This window comes from Lutjanus erythropterus, chromosome 15, assembly GCF_056507025.1.
Source record: "Lutjanus erythropterus isolate fLutEry1 chromosome 15, fLutEry1.hap2, whole genome shotgun sequence".
Lineage (NCBI taxonomy): Eukaryota > Metazoa > Chordata > Actinopteri > Lutjaniformes > Lutjanidae > Lutjanus > Lutjanus erythropterus.
The window spans coordinates 35,323,824-35,348,198 of record NC_139331.1 but is presented as its reverse complement, the minus strand read 5'-3'; the positions used below and the strand labels follow the sequence as shown (position 1 = coordinate 35,348,198).

At 38.7% G+C, this 24,375-nt stretch overlaps 1 protein-coding gene across 1 annotated transcript in view; it reads left to right on the top strand.

Annotated features, from left to right (window-relative positions):
- Positions 1-440: 440 nt before the first annotated feature.
- mei4 (meiosis-specific, MEI4 homolog (S. cerevisiae)) overlaps positions 441-24,375 on the top strand; it is a 71,526-nt gene continuing 47,591 nt past the window's right edge. Inside the window, exons 1-3 of the mRNA XM_084738178.1 lie at positions 441-607; positions 1,731-1,979; positions 7,575-8,095. Coding sequence (XP_084594304.1) covers positions 580-607; positions 1,731-1,979; positions 7,575-8,095 — 798 coding nt within the window. The 5' untranslated portion in view covers positions 441-579. The remainder of the gene's footprint in view (positions 608-1,730; positions 1,980-7,574; positions 8,096-24,375) is intronic.

Below are 24,375 nucleotides of genomic sequence, written 5' to 3'. Positions count from 1 at the left end.
TTGTTATTATTATTATTATTATTATTATTATTATTATTATTATTATTATTATTATTATTATCATTATTATTATTATTATTATTATTATTATTATTATTAGTAGTAGTAGTAGTAGTATCATTATTATATTCCATTTAAAAAAGCCTTATTGAGATTACAAAAGCCACGATACTACATGCAGCAATAATTATAAAATCACAGCCCAAGTAAAATGGCCAACAACAATCATGTTAAACTACTGCAGTCACTTTTTTTTAAGCTTGGAAACTACTTATGAAATCTTTGTTTTCTTTTTTTGAAAATAACATTGCTCACTTCCATACATTTTTTAGACTATTCTTTATTTGACGTATATATTAATAAAATAAACACAAATGCTGTTTTTTTTTAAACATTTAATAAGGATGTATTGTAAGGTCCCTGTTGTATCATGACGGACTCATCGCTGAACGGACCGGGTCACAGAATGTGACGGGTCTCAGATTTCTCTGCAACACCTGTTGTTCTTCAGCCGGTGAAGCCTCGAAATCTTGACGATTTTAAACTTTTAATGGAGACGTTGAGGACAGACGTCGAGGGATGGAAAGTCGGGATGGACATTTAAAAGGTAATCAATGTGTCTAACAGTTTACGTGGCGTATTTGAAATGGCAGTAACTCGTTTGATTGCTGTGACGTTCATTAGCTCGTTAGCTACGCAACGTTTTGTTTAGCTAGCTGCTGTTAGCCAAGAGTTTAATCTTTACTTCTCAGAAAGTTGTTGTTGAGTTTATACAAACTGTCTGGGCACATATAAGGATTCAGGCTGCCACATTGAACACTAAAAAAACAGACACCACAAGTTGATTTTAGTTACAGTGCTAACTAGCTTAACTGGATGCACCTGTGTTTAGGTAAACAGAGCAAATAAGCTAATCTGGGAGGATGAAGGCATGACAAGTTTATTTTAATATAATGCTAACTTTGGGGCACTGATCTCAGCAGACACAGTGACATCTGGTTGCTCATAAAACTAAGCAGTCTCCCCCACCACAGCTCACTGATATTAATAGTTTTAGTCTCATGTGTGCAATAAAAGTCCAAGAAGCCTGCTGTTATTAAGTCTGTATATTTCTGTTAACAATTGCTGCATTAAACATAGATGTTATTGTGCAATATGTTTCAGTAAAATAATTCAGACTGCAAAACCCAAAGGTAAAATATTGACATTATTGCTGGTATGAAACATTAATGTACCTTTTTGATGTAGTTTAGTCTGAGTGCGACTGTGGGTTCATGTTTTTAAAATTCATGGTTGATATTTATGTGACATTTCAATCAGGAGAGTGATATTCATTAAATTAGCCTATTATTTTTTTTATACATCATTAGTTGTTATCATGAGGAAATGTTCCCATACTTATGATTATGTCTTTCTAATTTACATCGCCACATTTCTCAATTATTCTCCTCTCTTCTTATCCAACTAATATGCCAACAACACAGTTTATGGGCTTAAATGATTTTGTGTATTGATTGTATTGGCTGATACAGGAATTGTGATGTATGAGTTGCGATATTAGAGGGAATGATCTCAGTAAAACAAACCATTATTTTAAGGGCTTACTCTTTCTCTAAAATCTGTATTTTCTGATGAAATTATAAAAGTGTCTGAATTCCGAGGTTCACTGGCCTCTGTGCATCTTTTTTGGTTGACTTCTACTAAAAATCTGCCTCCTCACCCTGTTTCAGGAGCGAGTCAAGCGGAGGAATGGTTTTTCATGAAAGCCCGAGTCGCCCTGGCAGTGGCAATAATAAAGAGCAAGCCCCCGGGTCTGAGTGGCAGACAGTACGCTGAGGCTTTGGCCTGTAAGATGAAGAGTCGGGATGAAAGCTGGAAGAAAAAAGCCCAGGAGCTGCAGCAGGAGGTGCTGAGGCTGCGACAGGAGATGCTGATCAGCAGAGTGACGTCAAACATAAAGAGCAGCACAGGGGCAGCAGGTAAGAGCAAGTTTTCAGAGCATTTACCTCAGTAAAAGTACTAATACCACACTGTGAAAGTACTCTGGGGGTGCTAATCCATAGTCAGTGTGTTACCTGTAGTAGATGACGGTTGAGAAGCAGCAGGAGTATCAGTGTAGGAAGGTAAGCAGTGTGCTGCTGTGGACAGGGTCAGCAGCAAAAGGTATTTTAGACACTTAAAAAAATCAATATCATTTTAGGTGTGTGCTATGTTTAGAATTTTTTCTCCACTTTACCTTACTGCCAGACAGACTTTCTCATCAAGTAAACCTGTGTCAAAAACAGTAATTTTATCTCACAGAGCACTGAAGTCACATAAAAACACAAACTAACTAATAAAAGCAGCAGCAGCAGACCAGCAACTTCTGTTCTTAAAATTAAAATTAGCAGGTGGCCTGAGAGCTCAGTTGGTGGAGCTTGCGCCCTGCCACTCTTTCATTAAATGCATAAAAGCCCCAGAAAAAATCAGAAAAACAAATTGCAATTAAAGTAGGTGTGCTATAGACAAATCCAGTGATCGCTTTGTGTATTCCAGCACCTTGCAGCGCCACCATTGCTGCAGTGGTGCATCATGTCCATCACCCTCAGTGTCTTCTGGTTGTGACTAGAAGGGAACCACAGTTACATGGTTTCGGTCACTCTTGCGGGATCTTGTGGGTTTGGCTTTGGTTTGACACTGTGTCTGCTGACAGTGACAACATGGATAATTGGATTGATGACATTAAATAGCGTCCCTCAGTAACTGACAAAGTTTCCTTTTAGGATGGCGATAATAATTTTCTTCAAATTATAAACAGTAGTTAGATGTTGGTTGTGACAACAGCCAGAAATGGATAATGGAGAAGACCACCACAACATTATCTGGAGCTGGAGCCATGAAATATTTTTATGGGGAAAATTATGTATATTATTGTCAATAGTTGCCAGTTAATTTTCTGTCAAGTGACAAACTTATGAATCGACTAATCAGTTTCAGCTGTAGTTGTATTAACTGTTGGATAGTTCAATGTATAACAAAACATATTTTTTATGTTTAAAAAAATCTTAACTTGCAAAGTAACTCATTACTAAAGCTGTCAGATAAATGTTGTGAAGTAAAAAGTACAATATTTCCCACTGAAGTGGAGTAGAAGTATAAGTGGCAGGAAAAGAAAATACTCAAGAAAAGTACCTCAAGTTTTTCACACAAGAAGAGCATTTCTGTTTCTGACACCACTGTTGTATTTATCATAAACAGGTTGTTGTTTGCACAAAGTTTCACTCGTCTAAAGTCAAAGTTTAAGAATAATTCATTCAGTGACCTGCAGTTTGTTTTAACAGACGAGAGCGTCCGCGGAGAGGTGAGCTGGTGTCAGGAAAAGAGCTGACAGTTTGTAAAGATACAATAGAAAAGAGTGTCTGTGTGGATGTTTTTAGTCTGACGAGAGGACGTCTCAAGGACGGGTCCGTCCTGACACGAGTCCTCAGAGGAACTCTTGAGTTTATCGCATGAAGCTGCTGATGATCCCATAGATAATGCTCATGAATTGTCAGGTTTATAGCTGCTTGTCGCTTCTTTTAACCTGCTCAGTGTGGATTGTACAAACAGGAGGCTCAGTATTTCTTCCCATCAGACTGGGAGAAGACGGTGTCGGGGTGTAATGATATTTTATGACACCATTTTTCATTTTTCAATAAACAAAAACACAGCAATATTCACATAATGTAAAGTCTGTCAAACAAATGAGAGCAGAGTGGCAGCAGAGCCTTTTATAAATCGTGTTGTTTCTCACTCCAAGAGTCTCCTCACCGAACCAGCTGCATTATTTTTCTGATTAATTGATTGATCGCATCTATTAAATGTCTGAAAATAATGAAAAATTCCCATCATGATTTCTCAGAGCCCACGCTCATGTCTTCAGATGACTTTTTACTTTGGCCCAGCAGTCCAAACCCAAAGATAATCCATTTACACTTACAAAAACCGGTCGCCTGGGAACCAGACAGATCTGCAGAGCTTATGTTTTCATTTGCTCTGGCAGATCATATTTGCGAATTAGTCTGGTGATGCCAGGCTGATAAAGTCTCACTCTGAGAAGCCAGAGTGAGGTTTTGGTTTGAAATGCATCATGTAATATTTTGGTGTGAGATTCAGAGTTTTGAAAATATCAGTTATAAAGATGTCTGCCTTCTCTCCAGTATAATGGGACAAAGTGGCACCTGTCCTGTGGTGTTCAAAGTGCCAAAAATACATTTGACATTCATGACCCGGTTACTCAAAATAATCCACAGTCCTTGTTGTGAGCAGTTTTATGTAGGACCTACTTTCTTTCTGGAGTAGAATCTTCCGGAACTGCTTAAGACTCTACTTTCTTTCTATTAGAAATAAAATAGTTCCTATGTGGAAATGCTCACATCAAGGTCTGTGGGTTATCTTCAGTAACCAGGTCAGGATTTTTGGATTTTGAATTTTTCAAATGTATTTTTGGTGCTTTAAGCTTCACAAGAGTGACATTTAATTCCATCATATTTGAGAGATTGATTATTATTTAGCTGCTAGATTAATCACCAGCTAGTTAATCAATTTATTGTTTTGATTCATTGACATGACATTTTATTGGGGACCCGCTCAGATAACCACCTGTGGGTCCTGAGGTCTCACTACATCAGAAACCTGTCAACATCGCTGCCTGTAATAAATCCTCCCTACATAAAAATGGACGATGTTTCTCTTATTTATCTGACCCTCACTGATATAAAAACAGGGTGGACGAAATATAATTAACGAACTAAAATACAAAACAACTCAACAGCACCACAAACGGCAGCCTGCAAAACATTCGGTTGCATCAGCACCTCTCTGGGATGAAAAAAAAAGCCTGAAAAGTCTCCAGTATTATTGTTTCAGACCTAATTTAAAATTTACATGGGGACCTTAAATTAATTATAAGTTTGTTTAATTGGTTCATCCATCCATTTCCTGCTGCTTTATCCAGCTCCAGAGTGTGTCTCTTGATTAATTAATGATATTATCGGAATTATTGTTATATACAGCTGCAAAGTCCTGACAAAAATGTGATTTAAATGTGAATAAATTCATGCACTTAATAAAAATAACTCCCGGCCATGTTGTCCTGGCTGGTTTTCATTGATATCTTTCATACTTTGGTTGGTGTGACCATGAAAAATGCATTTAATTGCATTGGGTTTGGTATAAAAACTAGCTTTGTGAGCTCTGCAGAAGCCCTGTTTACTTGCAGAATACTCAGTACACATAATATAAAGAAGTTGACTTTGAAAAGTAAATATGCACAGTATGTATTTATACTTGCAGCTCTCCATATCTCTACTTAAAGGTTCCTCTCACAGATAGTTTATCTTTTCCTCTGCCAGTGAAGAAGCTGCAGATGTTGCCAGATATATCATGGCTGCTTTAAATGATGTTATATTATATTTCTAAGGAAAAGGTTGAAGTGTTCTCCAGTTGAGAATATGTCATTTTAAAACAACACTGCACTCCGTATAAAACACACACACAGTTATAAATAGTGTAGCCTTTATGACAGCATTTGTTTCAAGGAAAACACTCGTCCTCCTAAATCTAACACCTCAAGGGCTGAGGGGAGACATTTAGGACCGCAGCCGCCGAAACTGATAACCAAGGTCCACCTGCTCATAGAGTTATGAGTTGCAACCACTATAATTTTGATTTTAGATGCCCTGTGGTGTGGGTTTAGAGGCGTAAAACACAACAAAGGATCATAGTCGACCTTAAAAAGGGGAAAATACTTCTTTATATTCACAGATGCTTGTCTGAAAAGCATTTCTGACTCGCTAAAATGCATACTTGTGTGAAAATATAGGAAAATGGTATCAGTTTAATCTCAACCCTGGATTTTGCCTTCATGTTCTCCTTATTATTTCTCCAGCAGTGATTTGGCACCGCAGCAAATACAATTTACTCACAGAGAAAATGTGAAAGTATAATTTAGTACAATTTTCCCCCCAAATAAGAAGCGCGGCCCTAATGTTTTGATGTTTATGATGATGTGTGAAGAGAAAAATATTATATTTTAGAGGAGAGCCATAACAAGACTGAAGCAGACACGCAAATATAAACACTGTGGTTTATGAGACAGCAGCGACCATAGGGATCATGTTGGAAAAACTTTAATAATCATCGTATAATTATGTGATCATCGTCATGAATTTATCATTTATATAATAATTCAATTTAGTTTTTTTTTTCAATATTAGAAGAGTTTTCAGTGAGTCTCAAAGTCGCTTTATGATTATTGTCCTTCTGTGCCTCTTAACTGTGACATGCTCAGTAATTTTATTGATTCTCTAAAGGGACAGTTCAGATCATTTGAAGTGTGGTTGTATTAGATACTTGTATTACCCACACCTCCAGTTTGGAGAAGCAGCAGGAGCACCGGTGTAGGAGGCTAAGCAATGTACTGCTGTGGACAGGGTCAGCAGCAAAACCTATTTTAGATGACTAAAAAAATTCATATCGGTTTAAGTGGGCACTAGGACAGTAGAACGCAAGACTGAGAGGGAGATTTACTGAGATTTACTGATTTACTAAGAAATGAAAAAGTGATTTCTGCTCAGATATTAAGTCTGTTGCTTTTTTCTCCCTCCTTTTCCCTTCTTATTTATAACAGTTCATTTTAACAGAAAACTATGTCACTGTAAGTCTCTACTGTATTCTTTAGCCTGGTGTTCGGCTGCACAATGTAGAGAAAGAATAGAGTCCACACTTTCAAGATTTAACCTGCTGATCAGCTGATCGGTACTTTGAGCACCGGGAGGCAGAACGAGGACAACTGCACACAATGTTTGTGGAAGTCATTAATCAGTCCCTTCAGGAAGCTGCGATGACATCAATTCATGCAAATGCAACCAGTCCCTGTGAACTCTGCATGGCCTTACAATTTTAGCCAAACTCTCAGTATTTTGTTTCATAATTCACTAGGTTTTGTTGCCCATTTTACCAAGCACTGAAAAGAACAGAAAGTTTGTCATTGTTACTGACATTTATCAACACTGTGCACTTCTTTGTCTTCAAATAAAGCACATTTTGTTAAAGTTTTTGTACTTGTGAGCCTTTATGATGAGGTTACTTAGAACACTCAGAATAGAGCGCGGTATTGTTCTCCCTGGAACGAGTTGCCACAAAACACTGCAGCATGCATTGCAAATTTTGAGAAAAGCTGCCGTGAAATCAGGCATTTTAGGCCACAACAATCCTAAAAGCCGTTCCGTGAAATCGCGGAGGGACTGATTAATACTCCGCTGTTGTCAGCTGACCTGACTGTTGTGACCTGCGGTATTTTCTAGAAAGTCAGTCCGAACCCACCTGACCCGTGGGTTAACTGGGGTGATCCACGCATCACTACTTTTTATTTTGTAGCTATTGCTGCAGCTGCACATATTGGCACATGTAGTTTTTCTCCTTCCTCTTTCATTTAGCAGCAGACTATGACAGTTGTAAGCATTGATGTCCAGAGGAATTGCATCTCTGGTACCTACAGTACTGAAAAAGTATGAGCATTTAATTTTTCTGTGTTTCTGTGTCAAATCTTTTAGGTCCTGACTACACAATAAACACTACTTCTCAGGATCTGTTTGGTCCGGAAAGTGTCAGGAACAGTACAGACCTTCAACCTGATTTTGACTCAGAGACTCCTGAACTCCTGGACCTCCAACCTGCCGTCACTCCTCAGCCTCCAGATCCATCCAGTCTTCACAGAAGTCCTCGTGCGAGAGCGATGCTTCCTCACGTGCAGTTTCTCCAGTCGCTGTGTTCCCTCCACCGGGTAGAAGGGAACACCAGAGGCCTGATGTCTCTGTGGCTCCGCCCTGACTGGGACGCAGGCTCTGTGTTTGTGGACTCTGTGTGCCAGCTCCTGGACTCGGTGGTGGTGGCGTGCAGGGATCCCCCTCCGCTGGGACCTCGTGACCTCGTCCTGCAGGCCTGCCGGGTCGCAGCGCGAGCGATGGACCTGTTCTGCTCTCAGAGGCTGCCGTCTGCGGAGTTCATGAGACGGGTGGAGGAGTCGCTGAAGGAGCTGACAGGGATGCTGCTGCACTGCAATCAGCTCAGCGGGGTGAGTAATGGGATCTGTGGGGATACAAACAAACATACAAACAATATTTCCATGTTAATATGGCTGCGGTGGATCCACAGCTGTGAAATTAACCGCCTCAGTTAGAGCAGTTCAATTAAACAGAGAAACTGATCGGGTCTGTTTGATCAGATACAAATCACATCCAACTCCCTCTGATCTTTCTCGCACAAACTAAAATCATACCTATATGTTTAGATGATCAAAGAGATGCAAATTCTACATATTGTGCTCATGTTGCTTTATTACTGTACTGATTAACATAACTGGCCCACAGCCACATTTGCATGTATGTAACATCAATGTGTGAACGTACTGGAAACAGTGAAGCACCCTTGAACCTCTGAAACATCAGCATAGATAATGAAATTAGTTGTAATCACTTTGGCTCAGTTGGTGATGAAACATACAGTAGTTCAAGTTAAAAAAACAAAACATGCAGTTAGTCGAGATTGCACTGTAGTGCCTGCAGTTTCTATGAAGGGGGAGGAAAGTGCAAGATCCCAGCTAGAAGCCAGCTGGATGTTCAGCTTGAAGGTTGCAGTGTATTATGATTTCATACTTTTAGACATTAAAAATATTTTAAAATAAGCCATACAGTTTTTTTTCTTAGCATAATAAAGGAACAGAATTTTTTTTTGTGCCTGGGATATCAAACTGAAATATTAAAGTTCATATTCAAGGCAAGACGGAAGTCACGGCTAAATCCCAGAGTCCTGATCAACAAAATTTCTACGATAATTATCTTAATAAATTAACAATAAAACAGCTCAGACTTGAGTAAGTACCTGTCCTCTGTTAGGGGTGGGGGAAATACTTGAGTCTGAGATGCATGTGGAAGACTATGAATCGATTCATAAATGTCAAAAATCAATTTTCTAAATGTCAATCAACGTGATGTTGATGGAGCAAAAAAGGCGTAACTCAGCGCCCAGACGGTCTACAGCGTGCACACGCTGTGAGTTATCTACAGTTAACTTCATCTTCTCAGAAGGCAGCAACATGTTTTGATTTAGTGTTTAAATAACTGGGGTTTGCGAGATGATCATGAAATGTGTAGTGAAAACATTTTACCATCACCCAGAGACGTTAAGACGTGAACGGAGCAGAGCAGCGATCAGCTGTGACAAACAGCTGAGCGACACACACTGTGGCATTAAACAAGTTCAGTCAACTCTGTGATGAAGAAAATAACTCTGCTCAGTTCTCAGCTCTGCACACTGGACAGCGAGGTCTTTCCTCAGAGGTAACGGTGCAGCAGAGAGGCTGCTGTCCACTGCTGCAGACACAACGTTAATAACGCCACATGCTCATTTTGTTATTGTCATCCAGGCAGGGGACTGTAGGATTCTTGATTAACTCATTATTGTTTCATATTGTATTTCAGGGAAACTAGAGCAAGAGGCTGAAAGTTTTGCCCCTTTTCTATTAATTCAGCCAAAAATAGATTCTGAATCAAACCAGACGAAAAGATTCCTCCCCTAAATGTAACATATGCCTCATGTTTACATAGAAATTATGCAGCTTCTTGAGTTTTGGTGAGGATGGATGAACGTGAGCAGCTGCAGATCAATACAATTCAAACACCCTGGCTTAATACATTTTGATGCATTGAGAAGCATCAGAATCGTTTTATCATTGAATTGTAGCCCTCTAATCAAATCGTGAGGTACGCGTAGGTTCTCACCCCTATCGTCTGTTGTTCATTTTTAAAGCTATTTATTTCTGTCATGTGAGGACTGGAATTTTATATTATTATTCCTTTATTTTTCCTGGTGTTTTATGTTTTTGTCGTGGTATCGTTTCATTATTGAGATATTTTAAGCAGGTGTCATATCAAAATCGTAATTTTGGTATCATGACAACACTAAGAAAACTGTGTTGATTTCTGAATGGATTGATGACAAACATTTGGTAGAATTTGAGAAGAAACAGTGACGGAGCACCGTCAGGTTCTGTTCATGTTGGTGCCGATCTGAAGCACATATCAGCAGACTTTAGAAGGCTGCGCACATGATTGCAAAATGCATTGTTGGTGACACTGTTGTTGTTACTATTTTATTAACTGTTTTGAAGATTTGCTTATGTAGCATCCCTAGTATTAATATGTATTTTCAACCTTATCACACTGCTTTCTCCACTTTCCATGGGACAGAGAACCTACTGCACAAAAAGAGTTCAGGCATTTCTTAATTTTTTTCATCATGTCCCTCCACCAACCTAAAAGTTTTGCTATTATTGTGCAAACTTATTGTATATGTATTTTTGTCAAAGTAATAAAAACTCAAAATGTATTTTTTGGTATCAAACATCTCAGACCTCCTACTGTTAACTTCAAAGACGACTATTAAAAGTTTTATCTGTCACGCAGACAACAGTGGCTGTGGTCAGCATGAATTCATGACAACTCCAGATAAAAGAAGACACCATGTATCAAAAAAACAACTTTTTCTACTTGCTTTCTCTTTTCTGGCACAGCAGGTGAAAATAGCAGGTCTAAAATATAATATACAAGAAAATTAAGTTGTACATAAGATAGAACTTCTGCAGGATTTGCAGTAAGGAAAAAAAAACAAAGAAACCACAGGCAGGTGGAGTCAGAATGATCCTCCTGAGCTTCCTGTTGCAGGTGCAGGGACATAAAGTGATAAATAAACCTGAAATGAGTAGAAACACAAAATCATAATGCACCTCAGATTCTGGCTGCAGTGGCTGCATTTGCATTATTAGGGAACCTCTGTATTCTCCAAGTTTTACTCTATAGATTAAAGACATGGCAGATTTCTATTAAATAAACATATCGGTCACAAGTTGTTCTTACCACCGAACATCCCCTGGGTAATATTAATCCTCTGAAAATGGGGCTTAAGGGGCTTACGTGACGGTTACAGTAGTTGAAGTGCTATATTAACTTTACCCAAACAAAGTTTTAATACTACACCATTTCCCATGAGCATCATTAAAGTTTGATAATATTTTTTTATCAAGGCAACACAGGATTATTGGTGTTTGTATATAAAAAAGTGTTGACTCAGCTTAATGTAGTCAGCAGCTGCAACTCACAGCTCGTAGGCAAAATGTAAAAATTGATCAATTATCTGCTTAAAAGCTAATAGAGTTTGATTAGAGCAAAATGGGCCAAAAACATTTTCTGCATTTGTGATGTTTGATTCAAAAGCAGCTGTGAATAGTGAAAACACTGCCAGGGCTGCAACTAGTAATTATTTTCAATCAATTTTTCTTGATTAATAGTTTATTCTATTCATGACAGAATACAGTGAAATACACACTTCATAATAACTTTAAATTGCTTGTTCAGTCTTGGCACCCACAAAGCTCAGTTTACAACATCATAAAGCAGACAAAAGCAGCAAATCGTCACATTAGAGAAGCTGCAGCCAGAGAATATTTTTTCCCAGCAGGTCTGTCAAGCTTTGTGGTTCTCGACAAGCTGAAGTAATGTGCACAAAACTTCAGATACTGTGATACACGGCGTCTAAAGAGCGAAGAGGGTTGTCTCTTTTTTTCACCCGTCCTAAACAGCCATGCTAACAGCTCTGTGAGGCCGTGCTTACAGACGATGCTTTGAGCTAAATGAGCTAATACCTGAAACAATCATGACCATCCTATAAGGTTTTTTTGCACTTTAAATGTTGTTCACCCCTTCAGTAAACAGGACAAGATATTTCTTGTCCCCTCAGTTCAGAGTTGATTTCAGTTGATTTCCCTGATATCTCATATTAGATATTCTCCATAAATAAATTACTGAAAATCTTACCTGTAAATTGTATTTTTAAAGAACAGCAGCTGTGAGACACCACATTCAACAGCATGTTTTCCACCTTCATAATCTGTCATCTTTATGGTATATTTCCCTTGAAATGAAATTGAGAGTATTTCCATTACAATGCAGATGGAGATCAGTGTCGTGTTTTGTTGGGCTTCATTCAGAGCTCGCTGAGTCCTTAAAGGGTAAAATTGCCTTCTCAGCGGATTGTAAAAGTCACTTACCGCCTCGCACATGTTACTGTCATGACAGGGCCCAGCAGCTGGGAAATGGAGATGAAAGTGAGCCCGAGTTGACAAGGATGAAATTATCCCATCTGGCTCTTACTGAACGCTCAGAGAATGGTTTACCCAACCAAGATGGCTGCAGGCATTTTCCTCTGTTCAGCAAATTCCCTCTTTCCGTTTGTCATGACGAATGGTGAAGAAAGTTGAGTTTTTCTTCCGAAGCGGCACAGTGATGTTTAGCGGTTGTCAATGAAACTGATGATGGCGGTGAGGAGGGTGTAGAATAATTTAAATTTAATGAGGGTTTCCATTAACACAGCATCAGTCTGTCTCTGAGAAACTTTAATTCACCCACAGAGACGAGTTGTCTTACAGCTTTATGAGACACGTTATGTAGAGTCAGACATCCAATCACAATAAATTAAAAGAGCAGGGATGTTATTAGCTGCACTCTATGTGAATATTATGGAAGGACAGTCGGGTTGCGTACATTTTAATCGATACTGGTGCCAGGAATTCAGTACTGGTACCCAGCATTACCTGTTTTGGTACTGTACTCTCTCTGCTATAAGAAAAATATAATTTCTAGAATATGTTGTTATTTATTTAGAGTATTTTGTACATCACACAAAATAAAATCAGTCCTTTCTCCCCTCTCAAAACACCTCTACAACCTGCAGCCTGTCAGTCAGTCACCAGGGCAACGAAACACTGGTGTTTGTTTTGCTTAAAAAAAACATGTTTTTCCTCCTGTTATGATGTTGCCAATTAATTTAATCAGCAGCTATTTTGATAACTGAATAATCGTTTTCAGTCATTTTTAAGTAAAAACTCTGATCCCAGCTTCTTAAATGTGAATATTTTCTACTGTCTTAAACAATAATATGAATATCTTTGGTTTGTGGACAAAACAGGACATTTAAGGATGTCATCTTGGGCTTTAGGGAACACTGATTAACATTTTTCACCATTTTCTGATAGTTTATATGCAAATCACTATTAATTAATCGACCGATTAACTGACCATGAAAATAATCGTTAGTTGCGTTCCTAGTCATCGTTACCTCCGTTGATAGTCTGCATTTCACAAATATTGATTTAATACTAAGGTTTCAGACATATGTCCAAAATTTATCATGTTTCAGAAATAAAAAAAATATATATATAATAAATACAATTAACAGACATCACAAACAGACAACAGAACTCAGTTAAAAACAGGTACATTCAAGAACAGAATATTTTATAATGATTTTAAAAGGGTTTTAATGTGTGTTGTTTAGTGTTCAAGGTGTGTGCAGCACAAAAACTGATAGCAGTTTTTCCAAGATGAATATTTGCACAGGGGACATTGAGTATTAGCCAGTCAGTTCAGTGTGTTGAATAATGACTATTGGACCAGTTTAATGAGGAGGAGATGTGTGAAGGTGAGTTTCTATTTACAGCTTTATCAATGAGTAGAAACCAATGACTGGTGTGTTTAATTGTTAAAGATGACCAGTGATGAACTGAGTCTCATGGCTTGAGACTGGAGGCAAAGTGTGTCTATAGATGATGTCACTGTACTCTAGGACAGACATGACAGACTGCCTCAATAATCAATTTTCTGCTAAAGATTTCTCATAGCTTACTAACAACTATGCTGATGTGAAATATTATTTTTTTGGTCCAGTCAGATACAAAGATATTTGTGCTGATAGCCTCTCAATACTGTGTGCTTTTCTTATTCTGTTTGCTAGAACAGTACTTGATTATTATGTGTTATTATCTATGATGATTACTTGATTTACTTAGATTCAGATGTGATGAATTCAACATTTGAATTGTTGAAGTTATTCTAAAAATAAAAAACACATTTTACCTAATGTTGCGCAGGAAGATAGTCTTAAAACCAACCCTTAATTTGTAGGGGTGGGAGGTCGCTTCAAGGCTTCTCTGACTTGCTGAAATATTTGGTAATATTTGGATATAAAAGAAGAAAGTGTTTCACTGAGGTGGAAAATTTGCTTCTCCTCACCATGTCAGGAAATGAGCACTAAAGCATACAAAGGAGAACAGTCTGCACACTGTTAGGCTCCAAATAAATATTTTAATTCTCTTTTAGGACATTCTCTTTAAAGGCAAAGTTTTAGATTTACAAGATCCTCCTCAGGCAAAAAGAGGTAGATCTTGTAGATTCAAAACGTTGCTTTTAAAGAGATTGTGCTAAAAGAAAATTAAAATATTTATTTGCCTAACAGCGTGCAGACTTCTCTCCTTTCTACCCTCCAGTCTTTTGTCTTGCACCTGAATATTTTTGTCCGGATGTACCAAACCAAACTCATAGAAGAACAGATGATATTTATACAGCGCCATCAAAAAAACCTGCTGTAATGGTGCATGGTTTTCCTTCCTCTGTGTCTGGACTTTCCTCTCCGATACTGAATGTACTTTGAGACCAACAATACACTGTCAGCTCTGAGCACGTCACGTTTCCAGTCATCACTGTAGATGAACTGAGCTGATAAATGCCCTGCCAGCTGTCATATGCTTAGGCCGTGGGTTTTGGGATTTCCACAGTGTGTAATAACAATCCCTGCCTGCTCTCCCAGCTGAAGTTCAGTTTGTAAGTGTGTGTCTGCGCGTGCGCTTGCCGCATGTACCCGCTTGCCGTGTTATAGCTTCATAACCAAATTGGTTTTACCTTTCTTGTTGACCAAAGGCTCTCTTTTCATCATCTTGGCCTGAGCTGAACTAAACATGCCACAGCCTGGCTGACAGCGAGTTTGGGCTTTTAGGGAGGAGAGAAACCACACCGCTGTAAAGGGAAGGAGTGTGCTGGATTTGTAACACAAGACAAAACTGTTGCTTCAAAACAGAACAATTGTTTGTCTTGATTATCTATTATCGATACTATATTGTATTGTGATAAGAGATGAGGTATTGTGATACATTTTGCATATCGGTATATGGTGATAGGGCATAAGTATTGTTTGTTTCTGGTTTGAAAAGCTGCACACAGTAAAGTGACGTGCTGAACTTTGTTTATTTGCTTTTACCCACATTCATTATCTCCACATTGCTGCTCATTGGGTAAATATTTTGTGAAAGCACCTCTGTATAGTATTGTTGTAATATTGAGGTATTTGTTCAAAAATATATTTATCACCTGAGTTGCTTCCACACTTTGGAATACACAACATGTAGTCAGTCACAACCTACATGATCAGTAATTATCAATATCGACTGATAAGAAACTTCATTATCATGATAGGGTTTTCAACTATATCACCCAGACCTATCTTTTTTTCACTATTGGAAGTAGAGCTGCAACAATTAATTGATTAGTCAAGTGATTATTAATGGATTGGTTTGAGTCATTTTTTAAGAAAAAATGCCAAAATTCTCAGCATTTAGCTTCTTACATGTTAATATTTTCTGGTTTTTTTTGACTGCTCTCTGACAGTAAACTCAATATCTTTGGGTTGTGGACAAAACAAGATGTCTGATGGACATTTTTCACCATATTTGGACATTTTATCAACCAAACAACTCATTGATTAATTGAGGAAATAATCGTCCAATTAACCGATGATGAAAACGATTAGTTGCAGCCCTAGTTGGAAGCCAAAGTCGTAATTAAAAATAAAATTTGATCAAGCACTTAGCTCGGCCAGCTCACAGATTCCTTCAGTGGCTTCGGACATATAATTTTTTTCATATCAAGATGTGTGATTGGTCGGCTGGGGCTGCTTGCCTTTTCTCCTCCGTGCTTATGATACTTAGTAGTTTTTTTTTCTTATTATAGGTGACATCAAAGAAGTTAATGAAAAGCTAAATAAGCAAAGCGTCATCACTATGATTACCAGTATCACCGAGTGGAAGAAGTTACTTCTCAGCAGGAGTCTTTTCGTTAGTGATACATTCCACCGTTTGATCTGTGTTGTAAAGGACATGAAAGGATGTAAACACAGTTGGGGGTAATATAAATAAAACACGATACAGTCTCGTCACTTATAGAACATCCTTCCTAGTGTTCTGGTCATGCCATCAATAAGTGAAACTTGATGATGAGCCATAAATTAAAACCTACGCCACAGTTATCTACTCCTGTTAACCCCAGCTGTCATGTATGAATCCAGCTTTTCTGGTGTATTCATTAAATGCATAAGTTCAAAGTCTGTTCTCATCATCATTCAAGTCAGATGTCATTTTTTGAAAACCGATGGCTTTAATTGTGGGCATCAGCAAATGGTTTTCCTGCATTTTCTTGGTGAATTGATTAATCCTTGAATGTCCATCTCAGTTTCCAGTTCTGTCTTTATATGTGGTGCTGTGGCTTAATTTCTTCAAATTTGGCACAAATGTCCACTCAGACTTGAGGATGACTGATAAGAATTTGTAGGTCCGTCTTCAAAGTCCAAGGTCTCTGTGACCTTACGGCCGTCCTATTCTTGTCAGCACCACATCTCTGGTACACCTGGATGGAATTTCTTCAAATTCGGCACAGATGTCCAGTTGGATGTCTGCTGAGTCTGCTGCCATCGTGTCTTGGCTCCAGGATAAATAGAAGAAAATGGACGGATGGACAAATGGACAGATGGGTAACTGTCAGAACACTTGTTGTGTGTGAACTGTGCAGGAACACCGTCCAAGTTGACTTGAAAGACGTCATTTACACCATGCTTTTAGCCTAAATTTTCACTGTAGATCCTCAGCTTGGAGCCACGCACAAGTGAACAGCATGTTGGGGCTTTTGAAGACTTGGATTACACCAGATGAGCAGTGTGGGCGCTTTTTTTTTTTTTTTTGGTTGTGTTTTTTTTGTTTGGAAACTGGTCACCAATTAAATTGTTTGGGAGAATCTGCAACACTGAAACTCCAGCAGTGTTTTGTGGACTAAAAAACTAAACCCGACCTTCAATCAGTATGACCGTGAACAGATAATGACTGAATTTTCATTTTTGGGAGAGCTGTCGCTGAAAGACTTTCAGTCTTGAACAGGAATCTTTCCCATCGATCCCTTCCATCCCATAAAAACTACCTGGTTACTGACAGAGCAAACACCTTTAGTCTTGATTACTTTTTAAATGCCATTCAGACAACAGACAAGTTTTATCTGTAATCATCTCCGTTGTCCTTTTTGTGACAAACTGTGAGACGCCCACAAGATTTGGCAGTAAATTTATGCAGAGTCTTGCCTTTAATCAGAGCACCTTATAGAGTGAGCTCTGTATCTGGAGCGAGATTACGCTGTTTAAAGTAAAAATCCTCTCTTTGATACCACGACTGTTTGATATCACCGGTGCATGTGTAATTAAAGTTTTTGATGCGGTTACTGTCCTTCAGCCTGCCTCATCTTCTCGTTTTACCGAGTATATTTTAACAAGTCCTCAGTGGAGGGTGTGAACTTGTTACACCGAGTCAAATGTGGGCCTGTACAGGCGGAGAAATAGCTTTTAAAATGTGATCATTCAACTGTGGGTGATACGGGTCACTGATCTCAGCTGTGCCTGTTGCTCAAAATGCAACACCTCGTGGCTGCATCACATTTTGGTCTATTGACACCGTCGCGCCTGGCGAAATTGGTTTCTCAGCCTTTTCTATTATGGATGCACCCTTCTCTGGTGGGTGAATAACAGTCCAAAATGGCAACTTTGGAAAGAAGCCTTTGCACATTGTTCCTGAGGAGCTGGCACCCAAACCTGGTGTTAAAACTGAACGCTTAAACATTTTTGTACAAAACTGCTGCTGCTGTGGTATCACTTTGTCTGTGTTTGACATTAGTTTTCCATTGCCACAAAAAATACCAGTATGGCAAAGAACTCAAGGAACTCTATTCTGCTAATGGTCTTTTTGTGAAAAGATGTACACTTTTGTGGTGCACTGGTGCAATCAGTGCAATGTTTTCATTTACAGTAAGAGAGTCTCTTGGTATTGTAGTTTTGTGCCACCACATGTTGTGTGGCACGAATATTCTTTTTAAATTTGATGAGTGCATTGTAAAGCTGCGACAATAAATCGTTTGACATAATCTTATAGTGTAAACATTTAGTCGGTAAAATACCTGAACATAGTCAAACAATGTCCATGTCTTCTTTTGACAGATGCATGTTTTTGAAATTCCATTCAGTTGCAAATTGTTAATTAATTTTCTGCCAGTTTGACAGAAAACCAGCAATTAGATCTCTTTCCTATTTTTTCGAGAGCCTCTAGATGAACAGATCTTTTTAACTATACCTTTATTAGTCATTTTGGATTAATTTTGGTCAGATTTAGGCAGAAAAAAAATCATAGTTAAAAGGTTAAAGGATAGGTTCACAGTTTGTCTTAAAACGATTGTGAGCCCTGGTCTTGCTTGCTGTAATGATTCCCCCTGTTTGTAGACATCATTAAAAGAACCACTCAAGATGTTATTCAGATGACTGTTACAAAATTCACAGTCTGCGTTGTTTGCAACAAGGCATTCAAATCTTTATTTTAATATGAGGCTTCATATTAGTTAGTAGACCGGCACAATGTGGTTAAAGAGTCATATTGCAATTATTTTGACTGAAATGGTGGTATGCTATATGATTAGTGGAAATGATCAGTTTTGCAATTTTAGAATTTCTGCATCAAAATCTTGATGATGTGATATTTATTGAGGTCTGAATCCTTTAAGACAGGGCAGTGTCGACTGTCGATAAAGAATGAGAAACGAACAGCAGTTTCCTGCACCAACAACAGCTTCAAGTTTAGTGTAGTTTTTGGCAGTATTTATTAATCAACATTATTGGAAATATACCAGAATTAGGTATAAAGGCTAGTTTTCATCCATAATCTCTGGTCAGATGTAAAGTTGGCAGCCAAAAATCAGAGACACAGATCAATAAAAGCAGAGCAGAGACACCTGCATCTTTGCTCCCGACAGATAAGAGTCATGATTCACCTCCGTAGATGTTTGTCTCATAATTGTGAGGACAGTCTCTCTGGACAGTCTCTGGACAGTGTACACAGACTGAAGTGAAGCCAGGAAAATATGCTTTTACAGTACTTGTAATATGATACTGATAGTCTCCATATCATTAAAGGACTATAAATTTTATTATAAGTCTCTGCAAGTTGATTTTATCTGTTTACTGAAATAATCAGAAGCAAACAGCTGCCTGGATGAGAGGAAATCTATTTAAATACTTACAGAGCATCGAGGAAAGTGACTGTCAATGTAAAGTTCTTGAGTTTGTAGTCAGTTGGACAAAACAGGCAAATAACTAATAAACTCCTGTTTTTAGTTGTATTGTAGTTTAGAAGTAGGAAAGTTAAAGCTTTTTGAAACGTTTCCTTCCTTAAATTCTCTTTCTTATTTTTTCATTTTTGTGTTGGAGTCAAAAAATGTAGTTATTTCCTTCAGTTGTTGCAAACCCACAAAGTTCAGTAGGCTTTTAGGGGAGTTCTACCAGGAACCTTTTCATATTTCATATTTCATTTTATTTCTTAAAAAAAAACCCAGGGGTTTCTACAAGAACTTTTTGTATCCCAAGGATTTTATCTAGGGCCTGCCCAGTGGGTTCAATCAGGAACCTCTTTATATTACAAGGGTTTTGTCTAGAACACACCCGGTGGGTTCAACACAGAACCCTTTTATATTATGGTACAAAGAACCCTTGATGAAAGAGTTCTTCAACAATCCTTGATTAACTGTTTCTTCCAAAACGAAAAGGAAAAGTGTTCTTTAATGGAATCTTTAGTCTTATAAAGACCCTTGACAAGGGTCCATCAGAAGCAAATGGTTCTGGATAGAACATCAGCCCGGAGCTTTACTGTTTGTGCACCACACTCAGCATTTTCTATGTGAAGTCGATAACCTTCTCACAATTTCTCTTCAAAGAATTATTCTCAGAAATTTGTATTCTCTTAAACTTCCTCAATAAGGACGTTGCAATTGACTTTGAGGATTCCCATTAATGAAGTATTTTTGACGTCCAGTGAACACTCTGTCGCTCTGCCAGTCAAACTGATTGCTCAAGACAATTCAGATATGGAGGGGAGGTCAGAGATGAAGGGCAGGGGTAATTATAATACTGGAAAGATTCCTGACAAGATCAGAGAGAGCCAACGGACGAGGACGACCGCTGGGACACGAATCTAAAACATTCAGACACCGGACTAATCTGTCAAACACGCCGCTCAAAAACAATTTCATATTTGGAGTGGGATAAGATTGTCTGGTGTCTTTATGAACCACTGAATAGATTTCCAGTGTTTTTTCTTTCGTCTGACATTATGAGGGCATGACTAAGCACATGATTGTATAATTTCTACTGTTAGGTCATTAATTAGTCAGTAGTTACAGTAACTGCACCTTTTAGAAGATTTGTTTATGACAGTGAATTTAATGTTGGCTCTGTCACATCTGGCCAGTACCTGATTTATTTGATAAGACTGTCTGCCACCCAGACTGATCCAGTATATCAGGTTACTACAAACAATCAAGTTAACCTTTCTTCATGGTGCCAAATATATTCTGACCTCCTTTTTCTTTGAGTAGAAAAATCATTTCACAATAGATAACATGACTGTATGTATGTGAAAAGGGTTGCTTGTAGTGGTGCCCAAACAATTATCACCCAGCTCCACAGATCCACTGAGCTCTTCGGAGTGTTTCAGCTCATTATTTTGATTTTACTGCAACTTTACTGCTTTGGTTCTCTCACCACTCTGAACAGCCTTGTTTCAAGCAAACAAGCTCTGATAAACTGACGGTACACAACATCCTCAGCACCAAACAGCAGACGGACACAGTTAGAGACAAGAGGCCCTGTTTAAATGATCTATAGCGCATGGAACAAGTGCATTTAAGGTGGATACACCCTAATAGCGCTTTTTCTAGCAAAACAGTGCATCATCTGGGCCCAAACAAAGGCCAAAAGCACAACTTGGCTGTATTTAGCCTCTTAAAGCGATAGTTCACCCCAAAATGAAATTTCACTCAATATCTCCTCACCCCTGTGCTGATGTGAGGATGGGTGAAGATCTCCAGTTCACAAAACACTTCCGGAGCTTCAGCAGAAAACAGCGTTGCAAATCTAGGTGGTGACCAGTTTTAAAATGTAAAAAAAGAACACAAAAGATCACAAAAAAACACAAAATGTCTCCATACTGTTCGTGTGGTGTAATCCAAGTGTCCGTAAGCCACAACATTAAAATTTGACGTTAAAAGACGCAATTTACACCATGCTTTTAGCCTGAATGTCAGCTGTAGCCTCTCAGACCTGATCCTCGTCCACACGCCTGAAGCGGGTACACAAGCTCTCACCCAAGCGGCGAGGCTGCAGCAAAGAAATGATGTTCCTCTTCTATGTCGAAGTCTTGAGACATTTTCTTCTTTGTCGAAAGTTTGCGAAGTGGACTCTGAGCGTAACAAGTCACTATTTCTGAGCAGATCTCTCTCTGTTGTCTGAGTTGCTTCCAGGTAGCATGTAAACACAGGTGTGAATGTATCGGGAGATCTCGTGTTGCGCCACTTGGGCAAGAGCTTGTGTACGAGGATCAGGTCTGAGAGGCTACAGTTGACATTCAAATATCAGTCTAACATTTATCAGGTGAAGACAAACATGACTCAAAATGAATCTCTTTGTTAGCTGGATGCACAAATAAGCAACTTTCTCAATTGAAATTCCAGAAAATATTCTAATATATCATGATATGTATTACTAGTTTGACATAATTACCAAACTGTGATAGATCAGAATTTTTTAAATTGTGATATAATTTCAGGAGATGACATTTAGGGCAAACTGGACCTAAACAGACTGGCTTCTTGGGTTTATTTTCCAACCTGTCTTAGCTGTCAGTCAGGTGAAGTAACTCTAAATAACATTTGAAGTGAACTGTTGTGTTAAAGGCCTGGGTGTACTGATCAGAGGGGAGTGTGTCCATACAATTACACTGTAACTCTCTTTTATGTGACATGCCATTTTTCCTGGAAAGGAAGAGGAGAGCCAGTCAGTCCATGATAGTCTGTGTACACATGAATCACAGGCCCAGGAAATTAGGTTGTGGTGACAGGAGGGCGAGGTGCAGTGCCCTCAGTTTGATTTTAAGATATGTCTTCCACAGGCTCCTGTAGTTCTGCTTCACTGTCCTGCAGTGAAGGGTGTAATCCATCTTACTGTACATACAAGCCCTGTCAGAGGGGCTTTATCTTTTTAACCTCCATTTTTCTTAATGAAAGTTTGCTGGAGACTCGACCTCTGAAACATCATTCATTTGCAGCTTCGGTTTCTCAATTGTTTCTTGTCCTTTTTGATAATAAACTGATTATCTTTGGGTTTTGGACTGACAAAACATGAAGTCTGAAGATGGCACCACATACAAGAGATTCGCAAATCTTGGGTTCCCTTCTGGACATGACCTAACTGTTTTTCAAAGTGTTTAGTCACAGTAGCTCTCCATAACATAACGTACTTCAGGTTGAGGTACATTGTACATCGTACATCGTACAAATCCCTCCCTAACTGCCTGTTTTACAGGAAGCAGCTTAGCTGTTTCCTGGGAATTATAATGTGGTACAGCGTAGTGCTAATACTGCTACTAAACTAAAGAGTAGCATCATGCAATTTACATTTGACTTTAGGAGGAAAACAATTCTCACATTGTTTCAGCTTCAGTCTGCTTTATATTAACAAGGTCATGGAGCAGAGATTTTAAACTTGCTCATAGCCTGTTATGTCTTGGAATAGCATGATGGGAAACCACCAGGCAAAAGCTGCTCAGTATTTATTAAGTGGTTATAGTTGGAGAATTGGTCTTCTAGACATTTTGGTTCTGTAGGGAACCCACTGTTGCTCCTCTGAGACCTCAGCTTGGTAGTCAAACAATGAAAACGTCTGAAAAAGAGTTGTCAGTAAAGTGCCGACAATCAAACTGTGGTCCATCATGAGGGGCAATGCTGCAAGAAACTGTAATTTACCCAGCGGCAGGTTCTGCCTCCAGAGTGGCTCATGTCCGCAAGGAGAGCCCTTATTTCTGCCTCCGTTTCTCAGACACACCTGGAGGAGTCGTTACGGTCTACGAGGAAGGAGATTGGACAAGATGAAGAGCCCAGACGATGAAACTGCAGATCCTGAATCCCAAGTGGCGTCATTCAAATGTCACTCCCCCACTGTGTTCGACTGCAGACATATTTCATGTAATAACCTTTCAGAGAGGAGAACAGTTTAGTGTCTGGCTGGCCTCATATCGCCCCACAGCCGCCTCATCTTACCGTGTCATCCTTTTGTCTACTCGAAGAACTTTTATTGCCTTCTCATATATTGCGTCCGCCTCGCCTCATGTGTTTCAACCCCAAACATAGCACTCAAGTACACTTTTTATCACTATTATTTTTCAGACAATGCTGCCTTTCACTTTTATGGCTACAGCATGTGTCTGTTAACATAAAGAATGGGACTATAAGTTATAGAACATTGACAGATGTGTTTTGAACAGCTTCTGGACGTTAACCCCTGAGTGAAGAGAGCATAGTCGTCAGTTTCTCCAACTGCATGCTTCAGATATTACAGAACGTGAAAACATTGTTATATACTGACATCCATTTGTCCTTTTCAGTCTCATATTTCTGTCCAACAAATAGAAAATACATTCTTTAAAGGCCATATGACAATAAGAGGTACAGAAGAATAGAAGGAATGAAGTACAAGAAAATGCAGTAACCATAGAAGAAAGAAAACCCTTACCATCCACCCACTCAAGGACCGTGATGTTGACCATGGACAGATCTGTGACTGACATCAACTGAAACCTTCCTCAGCAGATCGGGATCTTATAAGTTAAGTTAGAAAACTTTGACCAAGCTGTGATGTGAGTTTTAAGCGACTTAAACATTTCAACTTGTAGACACCAGTGCAGCTATGTTTTGTCCTGGTGTAGGCATTGCGCTCGAGACCTGTCAGTCGCCATATCGAACCAGGACAGGTGGAAATAAGACTGAACAGTTTTATATCATTGTACATTTTTATTTTGACCAAACGAGACATTTGAAGAGATCATGTGGTCTTAAAATTATGATGGCCTTTCTTCATTATATCTTGCTTTGTTTGAGTTGTAGTACGTCTTTGCAGTACGGTCAAAAAATGAATTATTATTATTTCATTATTATTGATTGTTTATTTGTTTTTTTAAGCTTGAAAATTGATTTTTTGAGGCACACATAAGTCATGAGAGTTCCATACACCCTTTTAAGGAATAGGACAGTGCGTAAGTATGTGCAGTGGGCAAGAGAAAAA